Genomic DNA, 16,061 nt, shown 5'->3' on the forward strand with positions numbered 1-16,061 from the left:
GGGAAGTGTTTGTGGTCTTTACACCTACCTCCGTGTAGGATCAACAGCAATGGCTCTTGGCTCGCTGAGGTCACTGTTGAAAAGTGTCCTCCTCCTGCTTCCATCTGCAGTGGCCACCGAGATGGTCTTGTTTCCAGAATCCGTCCAGTAGATATTCTTATGAACCCAGTCTATTGCCAGTCCTTCAGGAGAGTTCAGCTGGCTGTCTATCAGAATCACCTGCTCAGCTGTGTCACTCGCTTTGTCAATGTAGGCACTGCAAAGACAGGGCTGGTCACTGGACTGGCACACGGCACAGGGAGGGCCGCGCACATGTGCGTGGGGTTGGAATGCAGCCAGCTGAATGCCAGGCAGCACCACTGCATCCCCACAGAAAGAAAGTGCACGTGTGGCAGCATGATTGACATAGAAACCCTTATGGCTGCAACCTTCCACTTTCTCCTACAACTTGCTCTTATTTCCCTGTATCTGGATGGCAGGCATTTCCGGAAGAGGGAACTGTCATTTTATTTTGCTACCTGCTTCCTGCTATAACTGCACAATTCAGCAAAACATTTGACTTCAGGCATGTTAACTTCAATAGCATCGCTTCATGGGATTTATGGACATCAGAAATATAATCTCCAGTGCTCTGCTGAACAGAGTTGAACTCAGTATGCAAATAAATGTGCTTAAATGTATTGCAGAATTAGGACCTGTGTAACTAATCATGATTCATCAAAGGAATTCATGGAGCTGTACTAATTTGGCAAGTGATCTCGTTAGATACAAAGAAAATGTTCACTAAATATCAGTGGCAGCCTCAAAATCTTTCAAAATGCTAATGAAAGGCAGCAAACTCTACATGATGTTTCATAAATAACTCAATGTGGCCCCTACAAGCACACAGGCTGATTCTGGTCTTTTGCCCCTGCATCAATATCTGTTGCAATGCATGGACTGAGATGGAGTTACTCTGAGTTTGCATAGGCGTTTCCAAGAGCTTAGTCTGGCTCATAGAATAACTCGGTACATCCTAAAAAGTTATACAACAGCAGAAAGTTTTGCACAGCTCAGTCTGCAGAAAAAGTGGGACTTGTAACAAAGCTAATGGAAGCAGGACTAAGAAAGAGAAAACTTCTGCTGTTTGGAAGAAGCAAAAGGCTTGGTATAGCCGTGTTCAGGATATGAAACTGTATCCCCAGCATCCCAGGGCACTCACTGTCAGAGAGCTGCAGAAGGAGCCGTGTGTCTTGAGTACTTCTCTGTGCATGAACACGAAGCCCTTACCTACTCCTGCCTGTGCCTGCAGTGAAAGCAGCTTAACACTCAGCCCAGCCTGGGCAAACCTCCCTGCCGATGGCACGGGAGCCACCACAGCCTGCAGAAACCTTGGCTTGGCTCCCACACACTGAAACTAATCAACCTTTGCCTGATCATTAGCTAAAACCCAGAACAAATCACTGTAGAAGCTGCAATAGGGTGCAATAGCTATGCAAATCAGAATATACATGGGGGATTTTCAGCGCATAAATTAAATGTATTTTTGACCGGGCACACTCACAAGCCCCAGTACATGCTGCGATGGATGCCATAAAAACAGCTGAAGGAGAAGGGAGAATGAGAATCACAGAACGTGTACCGTGGTCAAGTGCTGTGAATTGAAATCCAGTCTACCAGAGATGACAGTGGGCAGCTACTCCAGTGGGTATCTGTGTTGCTACCTCCTTGCTCCCACCCACCATTTGCCTCCTTTGTGCTTTCAGATGCCAAGTCCTTTCTTGATTTATGAGCAGCAAGCACACAACGCAGCAGCAGTCTCGCTAAGCATCGCTCAGCAACGCTGATGATGATTTAGTGTGAATCATTATTATGACTCAGTAAACGAGTCTAAGTATAATCAGTATAAAAAACCCAAATGCAGCAGCATCTATTATTGACGAAAAGCCTTCCTGTATTATCAAAGCAGGTAACTGCACAAGCCCCTGATTTACCAATTCCTAAAAAAGCTTACAAAGTCTGGGGCACAACAGGTAATCCAGTCAGGGAAGGAAAGCCCTCAGGTTCGCTGTCCCCTGCGCTCCTCTCTACAGACTGTCCTTATGGGGTACAGGTTGAGCCACAGCTTTGGAAAGACATCAAACACACCCCCTTTCTTGCCCCCTACCTGTAGATTTTTCGGTAGAACAAATCACACCAATATATTCTGTTTGTTGACACCTCCACATCCAGCGCCACGACGTTCTTCAGCATGGGAATGATGCGAGAGTAGTCCCTTTTCACCAGGTCTATCTTACGAACCTCATGGCGATTGGTGAAAATCAGGTACGGACTCTTGCCTACCACAGAAAATCAGCGCATTTGTCATTTTAGCAGCTGACCCAAGGGCTGGATTCAGCTTTCATTTCTCAGACAACAACAGAGCCATCAGTTGCTGCTAGTTCTGCTTTGCAAGGGAGCTTTACACCGCACCAGAAGCAAGTGTAAACCGCTCCCAGAGGCAGCGCTGTCACATGCGGACAGGGAGGACCGCAGCACCGCTGTGGTCGCCAGATGCACACTGGCTGCTGGTCTCCCTATTCCACTAAGCCACAAGCAAAACTCCGGGGAATGTCCTCACCTCCAGTTACACATTTTAGATACAAAATACACGGGCCGGATTTTGGTGACTCGTGACCAGGACAGGGAAGAGACAGCCCTCTGGGCTGGCTGGAGGGAAGGGAGGCAGCCAGACTTGAGGCATGATAAAACCACACTGAATCCAGCAAAGCCAGGACTGGTTGCCAGGGAGGAGTTTCAGACTGTCACATACATGCAGAGCTCTCACAGTCCACTTGAGCACTCGGGCTCAGGCAGTTCACATCTCTGTTTGCAGGGCCAGAGCCTGCAGCCTGGGTGCTGGCGATACTGCTACTGCAGTCATGTTCTCAGGCCAGTGCCTCTCAAGCAGCATAAAGTAGACCGGGACACATAGAAACCACACAGTTATTTTGCTTAGAAGACCACAGGCACCAACTTGGTCTCCACAGTTACTCGCTGTGGGCCCTGTGGAGGCCGGTTTCCTACGGGAGGAGGCAGACACCTGTGTCTCTAGGCTCAGACCAAGAGGTGCCTGTCCTTGCCCTTTGCAGGTAGCACAGCATGTGATTCTCTGTGTTCTTAAGTGTCACTAAAATCAGCTCTGAGTCAAACAGCTAAAGCTTTAGTTTGCTTTTTGGGCACCTTCCTGTCTGAGGCAGGGACAGGATGGGACGCTCAGAACGAGTTTTAGTGGGTTAGACTGGTTTGTCTCCAACAGTGGCCAGTAGAAGGTACTAGCGAAGAGGGTCTTTCCATTGGGAAGGACAGAAGGGTATTGAGGAACATGATACTGAAAGGAAAGAGCTGGGAATAAGGTTCTAGCTCTGGAACACACTGTGCTGCAGGGCTCCCAGCACAGACTCTGGAGCACAAGAGAATTTTCTGATGAACAAGCAGATCAGTGTCCCAGGATTCGGGTCAGTCCTAACTCACTGCAGGTGTGAGACCAACAGTCTTTATGAGGACAGCAGGACACTGTGCATACCATATAGAACCTGAGAAGAAAGAGGCCATGTGGATGCGCAGGATAACACTGGAGAAGCAATTCTGTGTTGCAGGTAACTCGTCCTTCCCCAAGAGACCCACTATGTCCATTAAAGAAACCCCTGGCCGCCTAATGCTCAGCCTTGCACAGTTCAACTTTCTGTGCCTCTGACATTAACCTTCATCTTACAATAAGGTCGAGCAAACTGCTGCTGTTCATGTTGGTATCTGCGTGGGAGGGTGGAGAGGTGGCTAACCTACCATGTTTTAATCAGGATGTTTTCTTCCTTTTGTTACTTCTACCACTAAATGTTTTTGCTGCACTGTTTTTAAAAACACCTGTCAAGAGACTTTCTTTTCTAGTTTCAGCTTCAAACAGCCAACTAGTGACTGTAATCTTGCTCTGTACACTGTTAAAATATTCTGATCTGCGTGATCAGTAGTTCTTGCCTACAGACGCATCTGCTATCACTGCACCAGTTCCGTGCTGCTCCAAATGAGATGTCTTCGCTTGCTTGCTTTGCTAGTTTCCTTTTGTTTCTGTCCCCCTGGCCTCAGCCCTGCAAGCATGTTTTCTTATCAGAGTTGTGATGTTGAGCAAGCAGCGCTGAAGTGCCCGTGGTGGTGTCTTACCTACAGCTTTGCAGTTCTTGGACAGGGTGTCCATCTCATATCCCTCGTAGCACTCGCATTTGTAGTCTCCCTTGTAATTAATGCAGATCTGGCTACAAGCGTCTGGATTCTCACATTCATCTATGTCTGAAAAGAGTGTTTGAAACCCATCAATAACTTGAAATCAAACCATCTGTGATGGAGCAATGCTGAAGTGAATATAATCACGTCTCTGTATGGTGAAACACAAGGGACTGCTGTTTGCATGTAAATTACCTCCACACGTTTTTTTATCCAGAAGCTTGTATCCGGGCGGGCATTCACATTCGTAACCAATCTTCAAGTCTTTGCATATGTGTGAGCAACCACCGTTGTTCATAGAGCATTCATTAATACCTGGAAGGGGTATACAGATTATCCATGACAAAGCAGGGCTTTCAGTCGTAAGATTGAATAAAATTAAAGAGATGTCCTCAGAATTTTTTCCCCCATATCAGCTTTTGGTAGCCAGAAGCTGGCCGCAGAGACCATAAGTGACTTCACAGGTAGGAAGCCACCACCATATCACTTTCTTGCACTTTATTATTCCAAACCAACACTGTAGGATTGTTTGGACTGAAAGCTAGTGGCTAAATGAACAGGGAGCCCTGGGGACACGGCGTATGTGAATCTCTGCATCTCATCCCATCAGAGAGCTGCTGCTCTGAGCATGTTCTGCCACATGTGAGAAACTTCAAGGGACCTAAGGGCTCTCTCCAGGAGACTCCTCCTTCCCTATGCGCTGGTTCATGTTGACTTTTCTGAACAGTCTCTCTGAGCTTTAATAATTCATGCTGGGGGAGTCTCATCTCTCAGGGGCCAGCTATTTTGAAATACTGTACTATTTTCCCATCTAGTTCCAAGGAACCATCTATGTGAAAATTCCAGAAAACACCAAAGCACAGTCTGTCCGAGAATCTCCATTAGCACTGAGATACGGTCCTCCCACAAACGGATCCCACGTGACAGTCTCTGCTGGCAGCCTGCATCAGCCCAAGTGTGCAATTTATGAAGCAACAGCCCCCATCCTCTCCTGGATCCCCGTTTAATCCAAGGCCATCGCTCTGATCCTGCTTTCAAGTGCTGAAATGAAAAACAGACTAAATGGATCCTTGTAACTAGAACTGAATGAGAGGCTGAGGAAAGCTACTTTCCTGTTTCTTGTTGTAATTAACCTACACAAGGTGAGAGAAAGTCCTCTAAGTAAGACTGCTGAACAGGGAGTTCAGCAGAACAGAAGCTGTGGGATTTCAGGGATAGTGGGCTCACTAGAACAAGTGAAACTGATTTGCTTCAATCTATAATGGAATTAAAAGGCAAATTTTTCATTTATCTTTTACTAATTGCTTCCTTGCACACTGCAGGTGAGCAGTACAGCAGAGCCATTAAACCAGTGCTCTTGGAAGAAAACAAAAACAACCACAAGCCAGTTAAGTCAGTGAGACTAGGAAAATACCATGCCAGAAGGAATCCCATCTCAGCTCTGGGATGCTTTCGCCTTCCTATCAAAGACACATACCCATAGATGTCAATACATTATTAATAAAGCAGGTTCACTAGGCTCCAACAAGGTGTCCACAGAATTGCACTGTGCGTTGTCACTGTTCAGTGATGTTTATTAATAGTATCACCGGTTCCGAACGTGCAGAGGCCTCTAGCAAACTGGGTCACAAACATGCACAACTGCTCTCTGCAAAACACTACAAAGGCTGTTGCAGCTAACAAGCAAACCCTCACCTCAGATGAGTCCAATGGTTTCAAAAGTGCTTTGCGGAATGGATTTAGAGACTGTAAGTCAAGTGCTGGTTCACTTGCTGCACTTCTCAATAGCAGCTGAGGAGGAGCCAGGCACGTTAGTAACTGTTAGCCTGTTCTCTTTCTGCTGGGCAGCTGCTGCCCATTACCCAGACTTCGGCAGTATGTTCACTGCCCGCCTAAAATAAGACAAGTGATGTTCTGTCTTCTGCCATGCTTTTTTGGGGGAATCTTGGAGGGCACTGCAGTGTCTAGCACACAGCTAGACAGACACACCAAGATGAGGAACATGCCCTGCACCTCCTGCCTTCTGCATGGATTACTTGTGCGTGGGCATTACGTTCGCAGCAATCCACATCATTCTGCACTCTTAAAGAAACGTGTTTCCTTGGGGGTTATTCTCTGCTCAGCTTCCTAACTCAAACAACACTTCGCTGCCCGCCTGGGCCTGCACCAAGTCAGCCACGGCATCACTGTAAGGTTAAGCATCAAGCCCAGCTGTGCCGTGTCACTGCCCAGTCTCCTAAGACAAACTGGGCTGCCAGCGTTGTTAGGAGACCTCCACAGACAGACAAGTTGCAACACCCACTCAGAAAAACAGGGAGATGGGGATTAGTGTGGAAGCAAGCAAGGGTATACTGAAAGCACAAGTTAAAGGCATCCTCGCTAGGCGTGCACACACGCTTCTTGTCTTCATACAGAAGGAGAGACCGACAGTTCTTCCTGAATGTGAGTTATCTAAGAGGCAGGCACTGAGCTCCACGCTACTGGTGCTCCATGATGTCATGGAAAAGGATGCTTGCCCGAGGCACTTCTGCACTGGGGAAAAAACCAACTGTGTTTGAGTAATGCTCCGGTTTGGGGCGGGTGCCCACAATGCCTGCTGGGAGAGGTGGGAGAGGGGCTGCCCTAGGGAGAGCGGCGCAGCTCTCTGGCCCGGGCTTTCCCTTCTGCTGACCCTGACAGTCCCGGTGCAGACCCGGCTCTCATGACTTGTGCATGCTCGCTAGCCCAGAGCTGGCAGGACGCTGTCAGAGAGCAACCTGCTGTCATTCTAAGGGAAGCAGCAGCAAGATTTCAACCCCAGAAATGGCTGAAGTAATCTCTCGGTGATTGCTGCCACCCTCTGTGTTTACACCTTCAAAGCATGTTCCCAATACAAAATTTTTATGATGCTATCATCATCTTACAATTGAAAGATAATTTGGGCAATGAGGCTAAATAAACTGGTCTGTGCTGTGGAGGACATGAGTAGCTGGGGAGAGGGGGAATTCCTGGTTCCTAGTCCCGTGCTCAGTTCATATATCCCCCTCCAAGAATAAAAGCTGAGCTGAGAAGGGCACAGTTCAAACGTACAGATGATCAGATTAGGCTACTAATTATATTCATATGAAGGGTGATGAGAGAATAAAGGCAAGGAAAGAGGAGAAGAGTGAGAAATAGCATTAGCAGCTACATGTGGTTACACTCAAAGCTGTGAGCACCAGATGGAGGAGAGGGGAAGCAGTTACAACAGGAGCAACACGTAGAAGGCAAGTACTGTACCACATTCTTTCAGAGGCTCGTCAGACCAGTCCCTGCAGTCTCTATGTGAATCGCACACTTTGCCTCCGTCAATGCACTCTCCACTCTTACACTGAAACTTGCTGGGACTTTCACATGCTGACTCTGTCGTGTTGGGCAAGAGAGGAAAGCAACTAAGTTAGACGAGACTCATGACAACAAAAAGCCTGACATAAAGCTTCAAGAGGGTGTCGTTAGCAGAAATGGGATGGGATTAAGAACATGAACATTAAGTCTGAGTATCATGCGAGGAACTTCTCAAGCCATGCAGTCTGCCTGATCAGCACAGTCATCACTCCCAAGCAACCCCGCTGCCAACAGCTTAAACCCCTGCAGGAAGCAGCCTGCCATGGCCTAGAGGAGCAGCACAGGCCTCTTCCCTTTCCAATGGCCACGCAGCTCTTGCAGGCTTACGCCAGGGAGCGCGAGGAGCGCAGAGTGGTCTGTACCTACCTTGGACGCAGCCTGCCTCGTCACTGTTGTCAGGACAGTCATGCACCTTGTCACACTGCTTTGCTCCATGGATACAGGTCCCATCGCCACACTGGAATTCATCCGGCCGGCAGGTCACCAGAGCTTTAAGACAACATTCAAGCATTAGCCACAGAGGACGTGAATCTTTTGTGTAGCACCTTTTACCCACGTACCTCTGACACTACTGGAATTTTGCACCCTCTGTCAGCAAATGTCACAGAGCACTGGCGGCTTCCATTGCAACAGAGGCATCAGCTGCCTCAGCCACTGTCCTCCTGTGCCGCTCTGCCATCCCAGATCACCCTCTATGTCGTTAGGAAAAGAACCCCAGAGCCCGTATGAGCAGATCTAGTCAAAACAGAATCAGTGCGGGCAGTGAAGCTTCTCAGGTGAGACACAAGAAAGCAAGCAGGCAGCAGAACTACCGGCAGTGGAGCCCCTCTGTGAGAGGCCAGGCTGCTTTCCAACTATGAGTGCAGAGTAGCACTGGGTAGGCAAAGGCAGCTGCTCCTCGGCTCTCCTTCCTTCAGAAAAAAAATGTATTTAAGATATATTTCAAAACGTGCTCAGGCTAAGGGCACGGGCAAGAGACATGTATTGACTGTCTCTGCCAAAGCCAGCGCGGTCACACTAGCGATGAAGCTAGCCACACAGCCACCATCATGAGGGTGGGTTACGAGGTGCCCATGAGCCGAGAGACCACTGGAAGGCAGAAGAGCTCCACTATGCTGTAGCTTGGTGTTTCTTGGGGTTACAGGCCAAAACCATCTCCACAGTGTCAGGCCACATTTCAAGTCTGAAGCTCATTTGCCCAGGTCAAATTATTACAGACTCAGAACAGATCTGATGAACAGCAAAGCTGGAGAAAAAAGGAAACGGGCAGCTGCACTGACCGTACTAAAAGCAGTCGTATTTCCCTCCCCAGGGTTACACTAAGTGAGAGACCTCTCTAGCTGGGACCAGACTCGTGCTGACAAAGGGTACAGGCACTCACCAGCCAGCGAAGGGCTGCAGCCTGTAGTTCACTAGCAGAACAGCTCCTCATTCCCAGGACATGGTCTGTAGCTTGCTTCTGAGGGGCCTGTCTTACAGATGTTTTCTTAAAATCCTATTAAGGCAGCGTACCCTGGAGAGCTCTTGATTCTAGCCTTTCCATCTTGCTGATTGCGTCCTGGTATCATATGACAGAAAATTACTGCCTCTGAGTAGCTAGAGGAGGCCAGCACTGATGTTACTACGTGGGAGGTGAAAGCTATGTGGCAGACCTTCCCTGACAATTTGAAAAACTAGTCCTAATACAAAAATTACTACTTTCAGATAACCCAGGAAGAGCCACAGACATGAAGTGAGCTAGCATCGATACCCTGAAGTATTAGTTGCACAAAGGCTCAGCATTAGTGGTGACTGCATCCCACAGGATGCAGGATCCAGATTCATGCCTGCTTCACTGGACTTAGCTCTAGCGCATCTTCAGTCAGAGAAGGGCACAAGAGACAGGAAAAGCCACAACTGCAGGGCTGGTAGAAGGGAGAAATCCTGCCTTTAGAAATACACAGTATTCACATGAGGGAAGTTTGGAAATAGCACTGCTTCTTGGAGAGGGAAGCCATATGCACTATATTCACAAAAAGCTGCAAAGCAAGAAAAAAATCCCAAGCAATAAGCATAGTTATGGGACCAGCTGTGTCACCACATTTCAGCTAATAAACTCAGGCTCAGAAATGGAGAACCTCAGTGGGATATCTGGGACAGCAGCTCCAAAGTAAGCATGCGGGAACTGCTGCTCTAAAGGGAGAAAAATGAAGGAAAGGAAGAAACAAAGTCGTGGCCTGGGAGAATCACAGACCACAGATCTGGAAGTGGCACTGAAAGCTCCTGCAGGGAGGCAGAGACACTCCTGCTCGAACCATTCCTGCCAAGTACAACCACCTGCCTGGAGAAGCCCTGACAACGGAGAGACCACTTTGCCCCTAGGCAATCCTGGCTTGTCCAAGCTAAACCTTGGCCATTGCAAAGCTTTTCCTACTGGCTATCTGAAAATCCCCTTGCCACAATTATTTCTCATCTTCACCCCCAACATGTGAAGCATGTTTACTTCACCTTTTCTGTAGCAACTTCTATACGTGGAAAGGATGGTCCTCCATTGCTGACTGTAATTATTAACCCCCTACAAATGTGTAACACATAATTAAAGCCACTGGGGGCCCTGTCTTTCCTGGAGCAGGAACAGGTCTCCAGTTCATCAAGTAAATCTGCATGACAACAGCTACAGATTTGGAAGGCAGCTGTTATAAAACCTACTAAATGTCCTCAACTGTAAAAGCTCTTCCAAAAAGCAGTTATAGCTAGATGCTAAGAATAGAAATGTTTCTAATCGTAAAACAAATTAAAATGAAGGATAATTTTGCAGGAATTGCAAAGACACAAGCACAAGCATCACAAGACAGAGAAAAATGACAGCACAGCCTCTTAGCTGGGTGGCTACAGGGACTGCAACACACAGACGTGGGACTGTACAAGATTTCTGCACAGAGCTTTTGCTTCAAAAAGAAGAGACAGAAGTTTGGAGACCAGGCTTGGTTTCCTGGCTGAATTCTCATTCCAGCAGAGCTGTGGAAGTTCAGACCTTTGAGGAATGGCCCCTGAGCCTCCTAACAGACATCTAAAAAGAGCAGATACTGTAAGAACTCTTACTAATCACAAAGATATTCAAATACATATACAGCATTTCTATTTTCTGGTGTGTTTTTCAGTAGGAGGAGAGAGAATGCTATATTTATACCTGGCCTGGAGAACATAGTTTGAGGGGAGTGGGCCAGGAACTTTGCTATCCTGAAGCTGGGACACAAACCCATCTCAGCACCACTGTCAAGAGTTGACAGCAGTTTGCCATCGGGGCCCTTCCCAAAGCAGAGCAATATCCCAAGAAGAGGGAAGAGCTGTGCTGTTTATTTGCAGAAGATGTTCAGAAAATTGCTATGCTATTTTGGAGGATTTAAATCAGTGAAATCTCAGCAGTATTATAGCCACCTCTTCTGCTCCACAAATCAAGTATGAAACAATTTACCAAAGCTCTGCTAAATTAACAGGTGCACTCAGACACGCTTCCCATTTGCAAATACTGGGCACAAAGCTGTATTGCTCAGATTCAGCAGATATATTCTAGAATACAAGTCTGAACGTGTGTTTCTTCTGTTGTTCCCCCACCCCAAATGAACTTAATCTCAAGAAAACCCCATCATTTGCAAAATGCATCAATCCCATTTTATAGGTGGGGAGACAGAGGCACAGAAGTGTGAGGTCAGGTCTCAAGGGATCTAGTTTCTAGCTGTCAATTGTAAGCATTATTTAGTCTCCCTCCCGGATGCCCTAATGTGAGTTGCAAAGGACATTTTAAAATATAACCATTCCAGATTTGGAGACTAATAAATCTAACCCAATGTTCATTTTATAAATATATATACATATTTGAATATATATGCTAGGGAAAAAAACCCAACCACTCAATGTTCTCACACAGCTTTCCTGAAATGACTCATTCCCTCCTATTTATTTGCTGTCTCGCTGCCAAAACCTGTTCACCAATTGTCACCCTTCATTTCTGCTCTGCTCGTTCTTTCCCCCCAAAATGCTTATAACAAACGACTGGTGATGGCCTCATGACTTTTTTTTTTTTTAAAGCATTAGCTCCCATCCCTCAATTTTGTACAATGCAAGCCCCATATGATTCCCCTTTCCTCCAAGAGAAGATGTAGTGCTGGAATCTGCAGTTTTAAATAAGTCAAACCCAGTGGTACTTGTGCCACCCCTGTTGCTAAGAGAATAGAGCAGTGTCATACACCTGTAACTCCCTGTGTGCCACGCGATACTGATCTCAAAGTAAGAATTCCTGGAGAGGAAAATAATAAAGGTCAATCCCTGAACTCTTCAGTCCAACAGATGGACACTGATGCTGAGTTTCCAGAGCTCTCAAATGTCACTTTCTTACTGCAGGCTTGTGCATCCAAGCAGCGGCTGCATTTAGGATGGGGAAGCAACATCGGTTTTCACTCTGGCCCAGTCGACCCATCAGCTACACAAGCACCCAGTGCTGCAAGTCCTCTCCTGGCTACTACTACTTTGGAGACTTCCCTCCTCGCGGCGTGAACAGCAGCCGGCTTGTGCGCCTCTGTGGCACTGGGGTGACTCCTGGTTTGCCTGGTCTAAAGGGCAGAACCAGGCACGCCGTACGGAGGAGCACTGCAGCAGCTGAACCATGGGGCTTTGAATCCCGCTGTTGCCTGGCCCACAGGGCTGTGCGCAGCAGCAGCAGCAGCTGCTTACGGGCTCGTTTCTCCTGGGGAGATAAGCTTTACGTTGCGCTGTACAGAGACTTACTGGAGAAAACCTCGGGTGCTAAACCTCCACTAGTCAGAGAGATATAATTGTCCCAAGTCACTTCTGCCACATTTCCTCCTTCCTCCACTGGTTGTCAGCACCGTGCTGCGCTGCGTCCTCTGCCCCAGGGAGGCTGCCCTTGGCACATCTGGAGGTGCTACTAGATGAAGCCGCTCTGTAGCCAAGGGATGCTGTCAGAGCTGTGTCCTTTTGGGCCTCACTTCTCGGCAGTTTGAGCTCGTTAGTTTGAGTTTCATTACATCATCAGCTGGATATTGCTGGTGTCTCCGAGATCAAGGAAATAAGCTGGGGAACAGAGTGCTCCTTCTGACTTGGCAGGGTACATGGGCACAATCCTGCTCCCCTCACCCAGCGCAGTGTCCAAGTAAATGGTGCCTGTGGACTTAAAACAACTCCTTTCAAGGAGACAACAGGGACTGAAATTTTAGACATTTCATTGGAAAGCACCACCGGTAAGGCGCTCCCCTCTTTCACCACTCGAAAATAGAAGGGGGCTCGCCTTTCCCTCTCCTGAGCTGTCTAAACTCAGCCATCCTGCCAGGCTGCCATCACTGCAGGGAATGCAGCCTGTGGGACAGGTACCAGTTCTTCTGGGAGCCTCCTGTGCCAGACACCAGTTCTTCACCTGTGTTTGTCACGTGGGCCTAGCCACTGCCTCCTGAGTCAGAAGGGACAGAAGTACAGCATTGTCTGCAGGAGGTCTCAGAATAAAATCAGGCACCAAACAACACAGGCTGTCCCAGCCAGCGGTGCACATCTCCACTGGATGTGCTCCTGCCTGGCTTTCTTACAGTCACTTCGTACTGCAATGGATGCCAGGAACAAGCTTTGTCTCCTGACTCCACTGTCCCTGTGATGCTTCAGACCCTGGCAGCACTGCCTGGGTACCTGCTGCCCAAGAGCTTTGTCAGCTCCTGTACCACCTTCTTGGAGACGAAGAAGAAGACATTTTACCTCATCCGTCCCTACTTGGAAGGGGGTTGACAGTGATGACATACTTGTACCCAGTGGTCAAGGTTACTCTCTTCCTAACAAAATATTTGGCTTCTCCTATTCTGCTGTCACCTCTCTCTTTAAGAGTCCTTGGCTCTTTTAAAGGCACAGCAGCTTGAGGGTTACCCGTGGCTCATCTCCCTGCTCTTGCAGTGTAAACAGTGGTGTCCAGGACTTACTACATCACCCTCCTCTTGTTAAAGAAGCCACTGAATTTACATCTGTCTCTCTCTGCCCGGGAGAGAGTCTGATCCCCTGCTCCTTGAAGGGCTCTCCCACATAGCTGCTCTGAGCTCACCAGCCTGGACTCAAGTGTTGTCATGGTTATGAAAAGATGGTGCTGGCAAAAGCAGTAAATTTTCTTAGGTACCTTTGCAAAAATGTCTGGTTTCTGCAGCTGGTTGCTGCCTTCCTCCCCAGAGGTGGCCCAGTGTCAGAGCTGCTAAATATATACAGCTATGTAAATATTTTATTTTATTTCAATCTTGTCATTATGAATATTTTAGAAAAACATTTTGCTCTTATTTTCTTGTCTCTCTCTCTTCTTCCTCAGGTAAGTGACCAGCTTGAACAGTTTAGTGGCTAAAAATGGATGAAACATTCGAAATACCATGCACACCAACACCATGTTAAATGCATAAAGCCAGCTGAAAAGACATCCATTATTTATTAGCTCTGTGCCTTTATCAAGCCAAGCTCAAAGTGCATTTCAGAGGTACTGCTCTTGACTGCCTTGTTCAGTATACTCTAACTTCAGAGGCAGAAAATTAATTATTTTTTTTTCTGGTGATCATATATTCCCTTTAGCATTGTGGCTTCTAACCTCCAGGCTGTGACCCCACCATGCAGCCTGAGGGCTTTGAACATTTTTCCCATTTTCCATTCCCTGTCTTTCTAGTGAAACAAATCTCTTCAGAAGCACAGTACCATCTAACAGCTCCTGCACCTCCTCTCTGAATCCTCAAGGAAAAAGCATAAAAGGAATCTGGAATACACCTGACCCTGCTGGGCTGGGCACCCAGCCATGCCATCTGGGACACAAACGCTCCTTGTCAGGCACACAGTTGCTGCACAGACATCAAAGACTTGCCTTAGAACACGGCCCACAGCAGCCCTCTGGCCCCTCTCCCCCACAAAGAGAAGCCCTCGGCCCTGCCCTACCCCTGCAGACACTTACGGCAATCCTGCTCATCAGACTTGTCCTTGCAGTCTTCGTCCCCGTCACACTTCCAGTTCAGGTGGATGCATTCCCCATTGCCACACTGGAACTCATGAGCCGCGCAGGTGTTGAGGGCCTTGGCATCATAGCCACACTTCTCAACGGACTCGTCCGACTGATCCTCGCAGTCCGGCTGGTTATCACAGACCCACAGCTCTGGGATGCACACGCTGTTGTTGCACTGGAACTCATTGGGGTTGCAGGTGAGAGGGGAGCATTTTCTCTCATCGCTGCCATCCCCGCAGTCATCGTCGCCGTCACACACGAAGATGATGGAGATACACGATTTGTTGCTGCACTGGAACTCATTGGGAGAACAGGCTTGGGAATAAAAACAAACAGGTGAGCTGTGAGGTCTCCAACCTACCCCTCTCCACTGTGCTAGCTTTAGTCAAGAATGTCTGAGACAAGGGGGAGGGCGAGGGCACAAAAGCATTACCTTGCCTGTCCTAACCCAAAACGTTTTTCCCAATGGCAACCTACATGGCAAGGAGCAGGTGAGGATGCATCTCCCCAGCTGTGCCATCGGGCGAGTCCTCTATGGGCCATGGGCAGCCCTGAAGGAGAAGGGGCAGCAGGGCTGAGAGAACTGCAGGTAGAAGCTGGAGGGGTGCGCAGCTGCAGCGCTGCTCTGGTGTTGAGGCAAGAGCAGCCAGGCAAGCCCCAGCGGACGGGGTGACAGCACAGAAGGAGCAGGGAGACTGCAGGGCAGGCTGGGGGTGTACTGGCACACGCTGGTGGACTCGCACAGCGCTTCGCTTTGTTCCGCACTGACATTGCCAGCTTCCTGACTTTCAGAAGCACAGAATCAGGTTTCAGGATTTCACAGTGTGCCTGGTTTTGGACATATTAAGTGGGATGTGTAGGGTAAATATTTAGTGAGTTGAGCATCAATTTAGCTGCAATCTGCCAGTAAGGCCCTTTACAACACACTGAATGTCTTCCCTGAAAATCACAACTCAACATTAACATACAAATGAGGCGTTTGTCAGATAGGAAGCTGAGTGGAGTACTCTCCTCTGCAAGCTTAATGGACAGCTGAACCAGAGAAGCCTGCTGAAATTAAACTTTCAGGTACTCCAACAATGTGCACTTCACAGTCACTTTATTTCATCACAGTGTGGGGGAACCAAAACCCTGGAAGAAATTTTCTGTATGTACTTTTAGGTAGTTACTTAAAAAAAAAAAGAGTTCTGTTTCTGCAGTTTCAGTCATCTACAGGAAAGTTATGGCTTTAATAAATTACAAGTACAATAAATATATACAAATAAATTACAAGAAAACTTTTTTTTTTTTTTTACATTGCACTTGGGAGTCTTTTTGTCTTCAGATGCAGAACTATTTACTGTCATATCTGCAGAGCCCCTATGATAAACCACACAGTTCAGCTGGCACAGATCACTGCGATGGCGAGTGCATCTGGAAAGCAGCAGAATCTCTGTAAGGCACTTGTCATTACCCAGCT

At 47.8% G+C, this 16,061-nt stretch overlaps 1 protein-coding gene across 3 annotated transcripts in view; it reads right to left on the reverse strand.

Moving 5' to 3' along the window:
* Positions 1-16,061, reverse strand: part of LRP8 (LDL receptor related protein 8) — a 194,254-nt gene that overhangs the window by 12,218 nt on the left and 165,975 nt on the right. For 2 of the 3 annotated variants that reach the window (XM_055725293.1, XM_055725295.1), the window contains 7 exons: positions 14,555-14,917; positions 7,966-8,088; positions 7,495-7,617; positions 4,432-4,551; positions 4,177-4,302; positions 2,147-2,318; positions 29-256 (listed from right to left, as the gene is read on the reverse strand). In XM_055725293.1, the coding sequence (XP_055581268.1) occupies positions 29-256; positions 2,147-2,318; positions 4,177-4,302; positions 4,432-4,551; positions 7,495-7,617; positions 7,966-8,088; positions 14,555-14,917 (1,255 nt within the window). The remainder of the gene's footprint in view (positions 1-28; positions 257-2,146; positions 2,319-4,176; positions 4,303-4,431; positions 4,552-7,494; positions 7,618-7,965; positions 8,089-14,554; positions 14,918-16,061) is intronic. The other variant, XM_055725294.1, reaches the window with a different exon arrangement.

Source organism: Falco cherrug, chromosome 12 (genome assembly GCF_023634085.1).
Source record: "Falco cherrug isolate bFalChe1 chromosome 12, bFalChe1.pri, whole genome shotgun sequence".
Lineage (NCBI taxonomy): Eukaryota > Metazoa > Chordata > Aves > Falconiformes > Falconidae > Falco > Falco cherrug.